At 41.1% G+C, this 15,269-nt stretch overlaps 1 protein-coding gene across 3 annotated transcripts in view; it reads left to right on the plus strand.

Annotated features, from left to right (window-relative positions):
* LOC102305439 (B-cell receptor CD22) overlaps positions 1-15,269 on the plus strand; it is a 107,336-nt gene that overhangs the window by 7,767 nt on the left and 84,300 nt on the right. Inside the window, exons 6-13 of one of the 3 annotated variants that reach the window (XM_042227576.1) lie at positions 2,289-2,546; positions 2,780-3,040; positions 3,924-4,184; positions 5,322-5,403; positions 5,516-5,573; positions 7,136-7,353; positions 7,500-7,573; positions 10,193-10,694. The exons of 1 other annotated variant lie outside the window; for it this stretch is intronic. In XM_042227576.1, coding sequence (XP_042083510.1) covers positions 2,289-2,546; positions 2,780-3,040; positions 3,924-4,184; positions 5,322-5,403; positions 5,516-5,573; positions 7,136-7,353; positions 7,500-7,569 — 1,208 coding nt within the window. In that variant the 3' untranslated portion in view covers positions 7,570-7,573; positions 10,193-10,694. Of the gene's footprint in view, positions 1-2,288; positions 2,547-2,779; positions 3,041-3,923; positions 4,185-5,321; positions 5,404-5,515; positions 5,574-7,135; positions 7,354-7,499; positions 8,023-10,192; positions 10,695-15,269 lie in introns of those variants that run through there. One more of the 3 variants, XM_005939987.3, reaches the window with a different exon arrangement.

Raw genomic sequence — 15,269 nt, forward strand, 5'->3', positions numbered from 1 at the left:
AAACAAGAGAGAAAAGCCGATCAGCTGATCATTGATCAGTTTCATGATTAAAGTAGCAACAGTTGAGGAAGGGGGAAAGAATGAGGCAGCTGTGCAGCGTAACGACACAGAATAACTCCAGCTTTGTCCCATACTTCAGCTAGAATGTAAAAAAAACCACACAAACTGCATCCCTTCTCAGCTCAACACGAAACACAAATATTTTCTCTGAATGCGGGAGGATTCCGTCTTTTTACGGGACAGTTGGCAACTCTACTAACTAACCTTATAAATAAAATAAAGTTCACTATCAGTAACATCATAGCACCCACCCAGCTGTATAGAAAATCCATCATGCTAGCTAGTATGCAGTACGAGTTATTGTAACTGACTGTAGAAAGTCAGCACAACGAAAATAAACTCCACCTAAACTTGGTTTATATCTGACCCAGACAGACTGCAGGTCATAACTTCTTACCTGAAGTTCAGTTCAAACTCGGACCAGCGGCCACCTTGGGTCTCTCCTCCTCCTGCCTCCCCTTTCCCTCATCCACCTGTTGGCTTCCACCACTTGCTAATGTTACTGAATCTGTGGAAGCTCCACCACAGCCACCACCAAACAACTGAGTTATTTTTTACACACCGGCCAGCATCTGGCCAATCCACCACCTTTCATTGTTTATACCGTTACAATAAAAAATTTAAAAAAATCATCTGGCCACCCAGCAAATGCACGATGGCCAGTCCAGCTATGGTCGTGCCATCAGTTAACCCTTCGCGTGCCAACTGTTGCACGCGTGCCTAGGGTTGCAGACCCCTGTTCTAGATTATATTTATGTTCTAAATCATAATCTAGACCTGCAAGGGACATGGGAGAAAAAAAATTACGATGAACTTTTGCGAGATCTCGCAAAACTAACTTGGGATCTCACAAAAGTTTTACAAAAGTTGAATTCCAACAATGGCGGCAGCTACGTAGTTGTACTATTACTCTTTCTGGGTCACAAAATAAACTTTTAAGATATTTTGAGGTGTGAATGTAGCTGTTTAAACGTCAAATATCTGCTCGGTTTACAAGACATCACATATTTGCAAAAGTGCTCCGACGTTTTTGGAGATGTCTGACACCCACCATCTCGAAGCTAACGGGAGGTTGAGACCTACTACAGCCGGGGGGAACACCGCTCTCCCGGCACATCGTGCTTCGAACTCCCGGTCGGCTTCGAGCAGGCGGTCTCCGAAATGTTTTCACTTTTGCGAGATCCCGAGTTTGTTTTGCGAGATCTCGCAAAAGTCCGTCTTAATTTTTTTTCTCCCATGTCCCTTGCGGGGCTCCGTAATGTTATGATTCTCAAGATATGCTTTTTTGCTTATTATTATTCTAGGTTTCAGTTTGGTTCTGGTTATAAGTTTAGTTTGATGTTAATTCTTCTTTTAGTCTCTGTCGTCTTTGGGTTCCCTGTGTTATATTCTTTCAGTCTGCCTCAGTGTCAGGTCTGTGTCTTTGTAAATTGTTCTGTGTTTCCTGTTATATATTGATAGTCCCAGTCTGATGTCATAATGTTCAGTTCTACTTCTCCTCTGTCTCGTTAGTCTAATTTCTCCCAGCTGTGTCTCCCTCCTGTTTCCCATTCCCTGATTACTCCCCAGTGTATATAAGCCCTGTGTTTGCCGGAAACGGAACACACACTCTTTGTTGCGTTGTTAATGTCTGCTTACCCTCAGTTTACGCCGTGTGTTCCGTTACCTGTTTTGCCTGCCTGTTAGTTTATTTTTCCCTCAGTATAGTTAGTCTTCTGTTCAGTCTGCAAGCTGCAATAAAGCTGTTTGAGTTTACCTTTGCGTCAGTGAGTCCTGCATTTTGGGTCCTTCCTCTCTGCCTGCCTGCGTACAGCCATGACAGAAACAATCAATTCTAAAAGCTGAGAAAATCATTTTTGTGCCTAATCCAGCCAACCTGAATTATAGCCTTATCATATCATTAAATTTGTTTTTGGAAGGCATGCTTAATTAATTCAGAAGATACCGTTACCAATGTAATGAGCATTGCGGTACTCGTACCTGTGTGGCAATTTTGAACAAGAGATAAGCAGCAGTGCTCTGACTACACAGAGGGTTAGTTGCAGATGTAAAGTCTGTCCTGTGAATTGTGAGAGTGGTAAGACTGAGAAACTCAATTGATCTATACAAAACACGTTTATATGCTGAAGATAACAGATTCAGAAAATGACTGATAATTAAATTGCTTTATTTATTGTGTTTGTTAAAATCTAATCAAATCTAATCAATCTTTATATTCTCTCTCCTAGATGCTCCAAAATTTGCTTCAGTACTGGTGCTGAATAACTCTCATGAGATAGTGGAGGGTAGCTCTGTGAATCTGACCTGCAGCAGTGATGCTAACCCAGCAGCTAATTACACCTGGTACAAGGACAAAAAACCAATCAGTACAAAACAAGAGCTCATCTTCAGATCCATCCAGTCTTCTGACTCTGGAGAGTATAATTGTACCGCTAAGAATGAGCTGGGTCAAAGACCATCTGAAGTCATCTCTATCAATGTGAAATGTGAGTGAAGACAGTTATCTTTGCATAATTAATAGTTTTAACAGCAATTTTTTTTTACAACCAAATAAGGCCACACTTTACAAACCCCGATACAGTCATAGAGTCAGAGTAAATGCTGCAGGTCTAAAACCTTTATCAGTATTCAGTTATAGAAAAGGTTTAATATGTCACAAATTTTAGGTCAAACAGGAACAGGAATATGTTTTTTAGTATATTTTCTATTTCTCCTCCAGATGCTCCAAAGCTTGCCTCTGTGTCAGTGAGTCCCTCTGCTGAGATAGTGGAGGGCAGTTCAGTGACTCTGACCTGCAGCAGTGATGCTAACCCAGCAGCTAATTACACCTGGTACAAGGAGAACAAATTATTGCTTCATGGACCAGTGGGAAGGTACCATTTCTCCTCCATCAGCTCTGAGCACAGCGGGAACTACTCGTGCAAAGCTGAGAATCTGTATGGACCAGCACAGTCCGTAACTCTATACATAGATGTTGAGTGTAAGTATTTCAGTGAACAGCTCAGAAAACATGTCTGGTTGCAAATAATTGCGCTATTAAGTACTCACTAGCACTAGATGAGGCTAAAAAAAAGACCAGAATTTTTGGTCATACTTTTTTCAAAATTATATGCTAACTGACAAATGACTTGTGATTGAGTCTTTGCAGTAAGTAAATGGTTTTATAGTCGGACTCTCCTCCCTCCTTTTTCACGTCATGCCCGTCTTTTATACTATCTATGATGCAAACATGCTAAACTATAATTATAGGTATGATAAGGTTCTGGGATTGAATCTTCTTGCCAGCTGTGTGGAGTTTACATGTTCTCCCTGTGTGGGTTCTCTCCTGGGGCTCTGGCTTCCTCCCACAGTCCAAGGACATGCATATGAGGTTAATCAGTAATTCTAATCTGGCAGTAGCGGTCAATATGAATGTTTGTCTCTTTCTCTGTTAGTGTGCTTTAATGCTCACCATTTATAGTCTGTCACTGTGCCCCTGTGTGAACAGGATAAACTGGATTAAGACTGGCATTACAGTACATCCAGAAAGTATTTTCCGTGCTTTACTTGTTCCATATTTCATCATATTACAGCTTTATTCTAAATGGTTAGCAAATGTTTTCACTTTGTCATTATGGTGTATTGTGTGTAGAACTTTAAGGCTGTAACATTACAAAAATGTGGAACTGGAAGTTAAGCGTGGTGAACACTTTTCTGAATGTACTGTACATGCAAAGAGTTTACAACCATGTGTTTTATGTAATCTATATATTCTGACTCTGCATTATTGGGTTTCTAAAAATGTCAAAAAATAAATAAATACTGATTAACCTAAACAAAACAAGGCTTTCAAATATTGACGACTGGTCTCCAATATGCTGCAGATCCTCCGAGGCTTCCCTCTGTGTCAGTGAGTCCCTCTGCTGAGATAGTGGAGGGCAGTTCAGTGACTCTGACCTGTAGCAGTGATGCTAACCCAGCAGCTAGTTACACCTGGTACAAGGAGGATGAAGACTCAGCAAAAGCATCAGGCCAGAACTTCACCATCACTGACTTCAGACCCGAACACATTGGGAGTTATTACTGTGTTGCACAGAACACAAGAGGACATCATAACTCCACCTTACAGCTGATTGTTACAGCAAGTAAGTGACTAAATTTATAAATTTGCCCATTTATCTCTGCATCATTTCATCATTTCAGAAATTAATAAATAAAAATTGACCTGAACATTGATACATGTAGAAATATTACACTAGGATCTAAGTGTGTGCGTGACTCATCAACTAGACAGTTAAACATCATTGTCTTTGCTAGGCAGTTCCAAAAATACTAGTTATATTGTTCTTACTTTATTAATGTAAAACAGCATTTACCAGTTCAAAGATGTTACAGATGGCTAACTCCCCATTTCTCTCTTTTTCGTTGAAGTTGTAATCACGCAAAATAGATGACAGTGCCTATAGTACTTTGACATTGAGAAAATAAGATCAGATCAGGAATAAATAGATACAGCATTACCCAAATATAATAATACTTTGCAAAACATAGAAAAATGTAGACTACCGGTCAAAAGTTTTTAGATCATCCCAGTCTTTCCAAAATGTATTTTAAACCTAAGCCACGTTTAGCAAATATAACAGCTGAACACGCCTGTGGCATTCTTTCTACAATAGGAATCAAACATTGTTCAGAGAGTTCTTACCATATCTGTTGCAGAAATTCACATAAACATGCAGCACCTGTAGGTTGCTTTGCTTTCACTCTTCTGTCCAGTTCATCCCAAACTAGCTCGATGGGGTTTAGGTCTGAGGACTGTGCTGGCCACTTCATGGTTTCAAGCTTACGACCTTGTTCTTTTTTCTTGAGGTAGTTCTGGAATAGCTTGGACTACATTTTGGGTCATTATCTTTCCGTAGGATGAACCCCTGACCAACTAGGCACATACTAGAGGGTATTGCATGGATAAGCAGAATGCTGTCGTAGGCGTTTTGGTTCAGGGCGACTCTGTACAAGTCATCCTGGATCCAGCAAAACAGCCCCAGACCATCACACGTCCTCCTCCATGGTTGACAGTTGATGCCACCCACTGTGGCGCTATCCTTCCTCCTACTCGACAACGTACCAGCTGTCAGAATAAAAGCCACTTTAGCAGGAATTAGATGCAAAACCACAGTCCATGAGTCATAAACTAGAAGGTTTTGGTCTGATATGCTTTATGTTCATTCTTAATAGACCCAAAATCCTGTAATCCAGTTACTAATCCAGAGTTTGTTTCCCAGGTTTAGTGAAATCAGCTGCAATTGCATCGATGACTATTTTCTTTTTGGCTATCGTAATCCTCTCTGCAGTCATATTCATAAGGTGAGCAGATCAGTTTTTAAAATGAACTACAATTAGTTCTTCACTCTTGTCATCCAAAGATTCCTGAAATTCCAGTGCTCATTGTTCAATGTTCGTTCTCTGTTCTGTATAGAAAAACGAGGCCCTTAAAAGTCATTTTCTCCAAAGACAGGACAAACAGCATCGCACAGGTAAGGGAGAAAGGGTGATTAAATGGTCATCACACATAAGATAAATACAAAACTAATGTGAAAGAGCTGTACTGTAGGAGTATCTCTGGTTATGGCAGCACACAGTTGTCCCAACTGAGGATTGGTTCTAAGTTTACTATTGATCTACATCCTTCCCTGACATATGATCACAAGTGATCACAATTGTGGATACAAGCAATTGGAAATGAGCTTCCTCCGAAGGGTGGCTGACCTTTCCCTCAATGATAGGGTGAGAACTTTGGCCATCCAGGAGGGGCTCAGAGTGGAGCTGTGCTGCTCCTCGATATAGAAAGGAACCGGTTGAGGTGGTTCGAGCATCTGACAAGGATGAATCTTGGTGCCTCTTGGGTGAGGTGTTTTAGGCATGTCCCACTGGGAAGAGGCCCTGGGGCAGACCCAGGATGTACTGGAGAAATTATATCTTTCTGCTGGCCTGGGAATGCCTTGGTGTTTCTCAGGATAAGCTGGAGAAGGTGACTGGGGAGAGGGAGGTCTGGGCTTCTCGATCTGACCCTGGATAAGCAGAAGAAGATGGATGGATGGATGGACGGACGGGCGGACGGATGGATATGGGCTCAAATTGTGGTCATAAATATTTTGTACTTGTAAATCAGGATTTGTATGTGTAAAAAGAATTTGTGTGTGCGTAAAAAAGATTTTTATGTGGACTTAGCCAAAAAAATACATGTGAAACTCTGCAAGTTACAAGTACGAATTTTGACCCTATTTTTATTCCTTTCATCTGATTGGTCAATGTCATGTCAATCACAAATTTAACTATCAAATCAGAGAACAGATAGGTTTGGCTGTCGGAGGGGGCTTTTTAGTTCAAAAAAGCCCCCTCCGACAGCCAAACCTATCTGCAGTTCAGCAGGTCCTTGAAGGGTAATACAGTTTGAAGCTGGAGGATCTCTATGTAAATATCGATAGAAGCTAGGTCCCCTAACTTTCAGCAGCTGTTGAAAGGATAAAGTTGTGGTATATCAGTGGTTAGAAATACCATTATTACTTTAGGATTAGTTTAACACAAAGTCAGGGCTGACCCGGGACCATTGCTGTGAGCCACAGTGCGCAGCATAAAGGTCCTTTCACATCGGACGCAGGATGTGCTGCTAATGCTAACTGCTAACTAAAAGCCAAGGATCCAGAATTTGTTGCGCTGGCTGCTGAATTCTGTGGGTTTTTACAGCAGCTCTACCTGTACTAGATGCACCTGCTCCTTGTCGTTTCTATCTCGGACTTTGTGTTGTCTACAAGAGTTTCAATAAAAACATGTATGCTAATTCATAACGAAGAAAGCTTTGTAACTATCCCCACTAGTGAAGACTGTCATTTCCAAAACACTGTGTCCTTCTGTTATTTTCCTTCAGGTGGTCATTCTCACTCACTTAGTTTTTGCCATCACCATCTTTTGCTGGGGATACTTACCTCTCCAAAAACAGATACAGTCCACTCATGGTGGACCCTATGATGTCCAACCCTGTTGCTGTGGGATTCATTTGAGATCAAGTATTCTTATTGCTGAAACATTTTTTCTTCAGAAAAGTGTATCTCCAGAACATGATGGCCCTTCAGCTCCACCAGCAGAGCAGCAGGACGACCTTTGCTACGCCAGTGTCAGTTTCTCAAAGAGCCAAGAAGATCCTCTCTACTCCAACATTATGCCCACTAAACCCAAAGGACAAAATGAAGAAGATGAGGAAGAGGGAGGGGGAGATGTGGAATACTCTCTTGTCAAGTTTATTAATGGAGCCCAAGGGTGAGCCTCTTTATTTGTCCACAATGTTGAAAAATGTTTATTGCTTTGATTGTTGTTCCTATGACTTTTTTTCCTTAATTAATGCTCATAATATTGTGAGATTCCTATTATAAAATCTTCATAATTCAGTATTTTTATCATTACAGATTAAGAGGTGAACAGGCTGTGGAAGATTCATCTGCACTGTACAGCACAGTCAGGAAAACCTACCATTGAGTCTGTAAGGATGTGTTTGTATTTATTAAAGAGTGTTGAGCGTTTTTGGTTAATGGTCTTTTGGAAAACTGGGAATGAAGAAGAAATTTTCCATGACAGCTAGGTTTTAATTTTTTTGATATGTATAGTGTAGAGCATTTTAAATGTATTCACATTTGTGCATGAATGTGGTTTCAACACAGATTTGTTTGTATGCACTGTTTGTGAATGACTCACTGTCCTGATCAGTGTATGTCCACATGTACACTCTTGCTTCCTTCATTTTCTAATGCGACCATTCAAATGCATTATAGCTCCGTCTCCATGCACTGATGACTGTTTTATGTATCTATCAACTCAAAGAGATTTTTTATTTACCGTGGCTTCGTTTATTTTTTAAGAGCGTGACTTATTTACCAATGCTTTCACTCTCATAATAACCTGACTGGAATGCACTGATATATATTATTTAATCAAAAAAATATTGAATAAATATTTCTTAAGGACTTTTTTTCATGGGTTTAATTGTTGTAAGTGAGGGGACATGTTTTTCTATTTCATATTTTAATATGCAGTGGTATTCATTCATTAAATAGATTTAATAAACACACATACCCACACACCTCTGACTGCACTGTAGGTGGGTATTTTACAGTTGGGCAGATGTGAAGGAGCAGGGTCAAGTTTCTCAGTAGATGGCAAATAATAATTTGTGCATCCTTTATATCTCATATCAGTTTCGCTTCAGCTGTTTGGTTGCTTAGCTCTGTTCACAGGATTTGGACAGCCTGTCCATCCATGTGTCCATCTGTCCTTCAGCAATTTGACAACTGCTGACCAGATCCAGAGTTTGAGGTAGTTTGGGTGAGTGGATCTGTCGTTGTGTCATGTCATGGGTTCCTGGTTTCTCTTTGCCCCATGTCTTCTGTCTTCTTTATCTCTGTCACTGTGGTTACTGCTAGATTGTCTGTGTTAATTGTCTTTCAGTAGTTTCTATTTTTGGTTGAAGGTTTGGTTTCTAATGTGTCTTATTCTAGAATTAGAAGTGACTGTTTGCCTGCGCCCCGTTCCCAGCTGTGTCTTGTTTTTCAGCCCATCTTCTGTATACATAATACACAGGCAGGTTTGTTTCAGTATCTTTAGTTACGCCCCTTTCATTGCTTTAACCCATCAAAGCCCAATTATAATCTAAAACTCAGTCAGTCAGTTTAGGGGAAGTCTGTAAATTGAAAGAGTAAAAATAACCGCTAGTGTCCACAGAGCTAGCCTCAGTAAACCACAGTGTTAGCCGCCAGCCTGGTTGGTTAAACTGTTCCATGTTTCAGATTTTATGCTTTCTCTGTGCTTCATGACCATTCTTGGTTTCTGATATGCTGAACAGCACAAGAAAATTAAAAATAAGAAGTTATATAATTAATGAAACTGAAAATAAGTGTTGCAGTGGTAAAATGCAGCTGCCTGATCACCAGACCAGTGAAATGCATTTATTTTTATTGCCTTCTCAGCATTTTGACCGTGTTATGTGCAGACTGCAAGACAAACAAGAAGTGACAGTGCATGTCTTTAAAGAATAAATAAAAATCCGAGACCGATCAAATTTTAATGCCTGTACTAAACCGACCCCACATATACCACAATAAAGTGAAAGCAGACGATAAAGAGCAACATGACGCTGGACCTCCAAAACATCTGCTGATGTATATATATATATATATATATATGTAAATAATAATTTTATTGCATTTATTTCTCTTCTAACAAATGGTGGGGAGTACATGTTTCAGACTGCCCCACCCAGCCTATAGTGTATTGAAGATTTCATGCACAGTTTCCATTTCATGTTGGGAATATACAGATATTCAAATATTAAGCTCATTTCATACCATAAAGAGGAAGGAAACCAGCACAGACAACTGATTTGTGGTTTCGATACTTTCAAAAAAGTCACAAGTTTTGTTTAAGATTGCGTGAGCTGTGCTATTTATTACTTTAGATAGGTGATTGTTGATGCACAGATCTGATGAACCCTTTAGTCTAACAGTGGCTAACAGTACCTGTCTGTGTCTGGTACTGTACATTTATGTCAGGTAACGACCCTCATTTACTGGATCACCACTATCGATACCCTCTGCAAGTCGTTCCCTTTGAAACGTAATTCTTTGTGGCACACATTCAACAACATGTGGAAACATTCCTCAGAGATTTTGCTCCATATCAACATGACGGCATCACACAGTTAGTGAAGATTTGTTGGCTGCACAGCCCTCGCGTAAATCTCCCGTTCTACCACATCCCAAAGGTGCTCTGTGTAGAGGCCATATGAATACAGTGCACACTGTCATGTTCAAGAAACCCGTTCAAGATGATTTGAGCTTTCTGACATGGTGTGTTATTCTGCTGGTGTCATGGTCTGGGTGAGTGCTGGCGTAATTATCTGTTTTGCTGCCTCCACCTCTGGGTGGAGTCGCCGTGCTCTGGCACGCCTCCTCACCTGTGAGCAATTTTGCTGCCAGTATTTAAGACCACCGCTCACCCCTACTCGCCGCCAAGTGTTCAGCTAACCATAGTTACTGATGGTCACCACAGTCTTAGTCTAAAGAGGTGTTTTTCACAGAAAGCCACTGATGCTATGTTTATCTTCCAGCCGACTGCTGCGCTCAATCCCGAACAATACTCACCCTCATCCTGTTGCTGGTTTAATCGTGGCTGTTCAGTTTCTCGCATCTGCAGTTTATTCTACTCACCTGGCTGCTCTCCAGTCGTCGTCACAGCGCCCTACGGATTACCCGCTCTGGAATCTGGCTGCTCATTCGGACCTTTTGACCTCTCCCCTTTCATCAGCTGTAAGACTGAGATGACTCAACTTTGATTCTCCTCTTCTGGACTTCAGGGCTTTGTCATTAAATCTCCTCTTTTCTTTGCAGTGTTCGGAGACTCCCAGTTGCATTTCCCGATGCCCTTCCCCCTAGCCTTGAACCTAAGTCTACTAAATGAATTAACGTTCCTCATGTTTAACATGTTTGTGCTTAGTTCTAGTCATAGTTTGTCGTTTATGTCATAGATCTAGAACAGCGGTCCCCAACCCCCGGGCCTCGGACCGGTACCGGTCCGTGAGTCGTTTGGTACAGGGCCGCGAGAGTTGAGGCTCAGGTGTGAAATGTATAGTTTTCAGGGTTTTTATCGGTTTTCAGCGTTATTTTGTTATCGTTTTTATCTTAACTCGGTTTTCCTGGGTCTTTTCACGTGTGTTATGAATAAATTCTTCTTTTTTTCGGTACGGTACTAGCTCATCGAAAGGAGCCAGCTGAGGTGGTTCGGGCATCTGACAAGGATGCCCCCTGGGCGCCTCCTGGGTGAGGTGTTCCAGGCATGTCCCACCGGGAGGAGGCCCCGGGGCAGACCCAGGACACGCTGGAGAGATTATATCTCTCGGCTGGCCTGGGAACGCCTTGGTGTTCCCCCGGATAAGCTGGATGAGGTGGCTGGGGAGAGGGAGGTCTGGGCCTCTTTGCTTAGGCTGCTGCCCCCGCGACCCGGCCTCGGATAAAGCGGATGAAGATGGATGGATGGATGGATGGTACTAGTTTTATTTTGTTGTATTTATCCGCGACACCTTAAAGGCCGGTCCGTGAAAATATTGTCGGGCATAAACCGGTCCGTGGCGCAAAAAAGGTTGGAGACCTGATCTAGAAAACCTTAATTCATAGGTTATAGTCCTCATTTCTGGTTATCCCTACCAGTTCTTAGTTTATAGTTCATATTCTTGATCTCTTGGCTATAAAGTCTTAAAAGTAAACCATGTTATCTTGTGCTTCCATGTGAGTTTCGCTCTGAGTCAGTCTGTTTGGTGCGGCCTCGGCTGTGACAGCTGGAAGCAGTCATCAGAAAATAGCCATACAGGGATGAACGTGGTCAACAACAATTTTCATGCAACACTGCTCAAATGGCACTAAGTTACCCATAGTGTTATCGGAAAATATCCCCCAAACTACTACACCACCAGCCTGAGCTGCCAATACACATCAGCATGGATCCATGATGCTTTCATGCTGTTTACACCAAATTCTGAACCTTCCACCTGAATGTTACACCAGAATTTGACTCATCAGATCAGACGATGTTTCTCCAATCTTCTGTCCAGTTGTGAGCCATTTAATTTTTAGCCTGTACATGTGTATGAGAACCTTTTTAGTTCAGACTGTAGTTTACTTTGTGTGCATAAAATAAAATGATGGCACATTATCAAGACGCTGAAGAGTTTCACTTCAACATTTCGTCTGTTGTTTCACACTTCAGTGAACACAGTGAGGAAAACAGCCACACCTTTCTAATCATTAATATTCAGGTTTTACCCTTAAAATGCCTGAAAAATTCAGCGAGGTGTCACAAATTTGTTGTCATTTGGTGCCATTTGGTGCTTGGCTGTTGGCTCCTCAGTCATTATCAGTGTATGACACATTTAGTGTCACGTGTTGTTGGATTTGTGCCTTCATTAGACACATCAAATCTCATTTTAAATGGGGAGAAGTGCTCTTTTTGGTGATCAGTACTTCTGCAGTATATCCGTTCCATGCTGCTCTGATGGTTGACTTCTGAACATTACACAATGAAAAAACATGCAAGGTTAATGGTGCCTGTGTCAGCCCAGGACACTCTTGCAAAAGAATGTTTTAATCTCAGCAGTTTCACTTCCTGTTTATTAAAAAAACATTTTAAAAAAGTTAAGAAATCCTTTGTTTGCCCTGCTCCACTGTGACTTCCCAGACCGTTATTGACATCAAGCGGGGAGGCATTAGAGTTGGGTACTTAAAATATTCAAGAACTTTCCACTTTCCAGAATTTAACAGTGTGTCCATTCTGTTTGAATCTGATTTCAGTTTGTGATGTGCTTTTTGTTGCAGTTGTAAAGGTCTAAATGACTAATCAGACACTTACTCTTCAGCATGATACAGGCAGCGCCTGTATCACCTTCGACAACTGAGGAAGTTCAGGGTCTCTCCAAAGATCCTCAGGATTTTCTATACAGGCGCTGTGGAGAGCATCCTCACACAGAACATGACATTGTGGTTTGGGAACAGCTGTGTGAAGGACCAAAAAGCTCTCCAGAGAGTGATCCGTACAGCAGAACGCTGCTGCAGGATTGCTCTCCCCCCGCTTCAGGACACCTACACCAGGAGATGCCGGACTAGAGCAGCGCAGATACTGAAGGACCCGTCCCATCCTGGCAACAAACTGTTCCAACTTCTGCAATCTGGTAGAAGGTTCCGCATCTTCCGGGCAAGGACAGAGAGACTCAAGAGGAGCTTCTATCCCCAAGCCATCCGTGCCCTAAACACACACACCCGCCCTCTCACATCATCTATAATTGACTGAGACAGGACTCTTCCAGACACTAAACCAAGGCACAATGTACATTTCAATTCCTTTAATTTTAAATATGTTTATATTGTCTATCCTGTAAAATAGTCAGATGTCTATTCATATTAATGTACAGAATTCACCTGCTTGCTGCTACTACTGCACATTCACCCAGTGTATACTATATATATATATATAATGTTCTTCCTCTACACCCCCCCCCCCCCCCCCCCCAATTTTTGCACATGTCGAGGAGCGTGTCAGGCTACATTTCACTGTGTGTTATACTTGTATAACTATGCATGTGACAAATAAAGAACCTTGAACCTTGAACCATGATGTGGAGATGGGGAGGAGACAGGAAGTGACATGAAAGGCAAAAAGATAGAAGACACTGTTAAAGTCAAACAGCGGTCCCCAACCTTTTTTGCGCCACGGACCGGTTTATGCCCGACAATATTTTCACGGACCAGCCTTTAAGGTGTCGCGGATAAATACAACAAAATAAAACTAGTACCAGTACCGAAAAAAAGAAGATTTATTCATAACACATGGGAAAAGACCCAGGGAAACCGAGGTAATGGTAAAAACAATAAAAAAAATGATAAAAAACAAAAATAACCCTGAAAAACATAAATTTCACACCCAAGCCTCAACTCTCGCGGCCCGGTACTGGTCTGTGGCCCGGGGGTTGGGGACCGCTGATTTAAAGCATATGGAACAAAGGCTGACTGGCTGACAGATGATGGGTAGGAAAAGGTTTAATGACAGAATTCAGTTTGACAGTATGGGAAAATAGGGTTGATGTAAAGTGTTATGTGAAGCGTGTACGGCGAGCAGAGAATGGACTGTGAAAAAATTCCTGGAAGCATGTAATGTTTTTAGTTTCAGTGTAAAATCATCTGGAAACGCAACATTTCCACTTATTTTTTTGTAATTCAACATGTTTTACGTGTGATATAAAATCTCTGTTGGAGGAGTACATTTTATATGGGCAGCTTTTTAAACTAACTACCTTACTAAACACACCGTAAACTGAGAGTCACATCTCTACAAGAATATCCGCATTTTAATTTGGTGATTTAGAAAATGTCTAAATGTTGTCATACTTCACTCTAATCTATTAATTAATCTGTTTTACACTGCTGGAAACACGAAACACACCAAGGATTCCTGTAAGGAGAGTAAACTTCAATGTTGCAAATAATTAACTGGAATGAAAATGCTTATTGTTTGCATTAAATCATCAATCATCAGATTTATCTTGTTTTTTTCACAACAGTGTTGGATTTTACTGATATATTTTGTATGATTTTTAGAGATTTTTATTTGCTAGCATCTCTGGAGTAGGTGGCACTCACAGGGATCATTTTCTGTGGAAGAAGAGTCATATGATCTGTGAAACGCCCCTTTGGCATTGGTCATGTGAACGCACAGGGGAAACCCTCATATAACTTAGCCAGTTGAGAACCAGCTTCATGTGACAGTTTATCCCATTCGCCAATGTTAGGGTAAGTGAATCTAGATGACAGAAACATATCCTGGGTACACTGGACCTCCTTTGCAGTATAGAGCTCAGACAGAAACAACTGACTTCCAACAGAGACACTGATCAGAGGACAAGGAGACAGACTGGGGCTGCTTTCCAAAAGTACTTCCCATCTTATCTCCTATTTCTAACTTCTTTGCCTTTAGTTTAAGAAAAACTGGGCAAAAGTGTTTTTGGACGTTGCTTATTGTTTAGATTTTCATGTGTGTTTCCATTGTATTTGCCTCTAGTTGTAGGTGCTGATTGTTTTATCATTGTCTTTCTTTGATCTTGTGTGTCTTGAGTATTTTGGCCCCAGTGTTTCAAGTTTTTCATTATTTTCATGGATTAGTGGTAACTGATGATACTCTCAGTTTTGTCTTTAGGTTTTAAAGTTAAAAGTCCTGTTTTTCGCATGTGTCTTGTGTAGCCTTTGTATCTGTGTTGTGTTCTCATTAAGTGTTTGCATTTGACATTCAGTTTTACTTCCCCTAGCTGTGTTCACTTCCTCTGAGTTGTGTGAATTTATAACTTCAGTTCTATTTATTGCCACATCATATTGTTGCCCACAGATGTTTCCTGTTGTTATCCCTGGGATGTCTTCTGTTGTCTTGGATTTAGTTTTCATCTGCCTTTTGATAAAAGTTTATTCTTATTTGATTCCTAGATGTGCGTGAGTCTGAGTGATTCTGGATTTGGGTCCTTATTCACCATAACCTTGACATCAGCTTTATTAAAGAGGCGTTTGTGCGTGCGCGCGTGGGAACCACTAAACTAAACAATAGAAAAGTCCTTTATTCCTAATAACGCTGGATGTAATCATGGCGGGAGATTA

This window comes from Haplochromis burtoni, unplaced genomic scaffold, assembly GCF_018398535.1.
Source record: "Haplochromis burtoni strain Fernald_Lab_line unplaced genomic scaffold, NCSU_Asbu1 Contig_269, whole genome shotgun sequence".
NCBI classification, from domain to species: Eukaryota; Metazoa; Chordata; class Actinopteri; order Cichliformes; family Cichlidae; genus Haplochromis; species Haplochromis burtoni.